Source organism: Frankliniella occidentalis, unplaced genomic scaffold (genome assembly GCF_000697945.3).
Source record: "Frankliniella occidentalis isolate FOCC.00 unplaced genomic scaffold, Focc_3.1 Scaffold97, whole genome shotgun sequence".
Lineage (NCBI taxonomy): Eukaryota > Metazoa > Arthropoda > Insecta > Thysanoptera > Thripidae > Frankliniella > Frankliniella occidentalis.
In genome coordinates this window covers 373,866-375,145 of record NW_026267226.1, presented here as the reverse complement: position 1 = coordinate 375,145, position 1,280 = coordinate 373,866, and the positions used below count along the sequence as shown (strand labels likewise).

Below are 1,280 nucleotides of genomic sequence, written 5' to 3'. Positions count from 1 at the left end.
GCTGCAGCCGCAAGGCGCAGCAGCGGCGGCGCCTTTCCAAAGACACATATTTTAAAGGTTTTGACCTGGTGTTCTTGTCTCTGTTTACAGGCCTCGATGGACCTCCCGCCGGACAAGGCCAAGCTGCTCAAGCAGTACGACGACGAGAAGAAGTGGGACATCATCTGTGATCAGGTAAGCTGGGTGGCCCCGCCCGAGCGCGAGCGCGGCGCGGGTGTGTTGGTGCTTTTTTTTTGTCGCGGTGTTTTCTCCTCCGCGGTGCGCTGGCGGCTGCCCGCCCGGTGGTTGTTGGTAAACAGAGCAGCGCGCACGGGCAGCAGCAGGCCTTTCTGCGGGTGACTGTCCCGCCGCCCAGAGAGAAGCGCTGCTGGCGCGCTGCCTGCTGGCAGAGCTGCTGCTGTGCGGGGATGGCAGGTGCACCTGGTGCACCCGCAGGTGTGTGTGTGTGCCCCTCGCACCCGTGTCCATAGCACTCTCACGCGCGCGTATTACGGTGCGACGGACGACCACAGCCACCTTCACGGAGGCAATTTTTTTGCATTTTATCTTTTTGTGCGCGTAGCAGCATCTTCTATCTTGGCTCTGCGGCCTATAGCTGCGCGGGTGCGACGAGGAGCGCAGTATAGTCGTTCGCTGCTTAGCCCCGCGGCTGGACCCGCGCCAGGATAGCATATCTGCCGCGCAAAGCCCTCGGAGGGGGAAATATCATTACGCTGCTTATCATTATTTTAAAATGATGGCCGCGACAGTGGTATGGCAGCGTGTCGCCGCGCTCGACCACAAGACCGGGGCATAAATAAATGCACAAAAGTATATAAGCCCTTCGCACAGCAAAGTTATTTTTCCTGAACAATTATTTTCCTACCCACACGGAAAAAAGACGTCTATTAGACGTCTAATATGCATCTTTCTCTAGACCCCCAAGGGTCTATTAGACGTTTAATCGTGTCTACCACTAGACGTCTATAATTGATCGATTGTCCACATTTACAACATCTATTAGACGTCTTTTTGTCGATGTTGAATATCTACTGACAAGTATTTTACGACAAAATTTAAAGAATGTAACTCGCGAGCGAACTGACTACTCTCTCATGGCTCTGTGTTCTCCTTGGTTATCTTTGGACGTTCGAATCTGTCACCAGTGCTGGGATTAGAACCCTCAACCTTTGGGTTCGAGAGCGCGAACGCTACCCCTTACCCATCGGTTGCTTCTAGGAGGAGCTGTGTTGGAAGATGATATCTTTCTACAGAGATGACTAGACGGCTACGCATATCTA

General features: G+C 53.3%; 1 protein-coding gene across 2 annotated transcripts in view; it reads left to right on the top strand.

Moving 5' to 3' along the window:
* Window positions 1-1,280, top strand: part of LOC113205396 (formin-like protein) — a 71,812-nt gene that overhangs the window by 36,414 nt on the left and 34,118 nt on the right. For both annotated transcript variants that reach the window (XM_026420998.2, XM_026420999.2), the window contains exon 2: window positions 91-174. In XM_026420998.2, coding sequence (XP_026276783.1) covers window positions 91-174 — 84 coding nt within the window. The remainder of the gene's footprint in view (window positions 1-90; window positions 175-1,280) is intronic.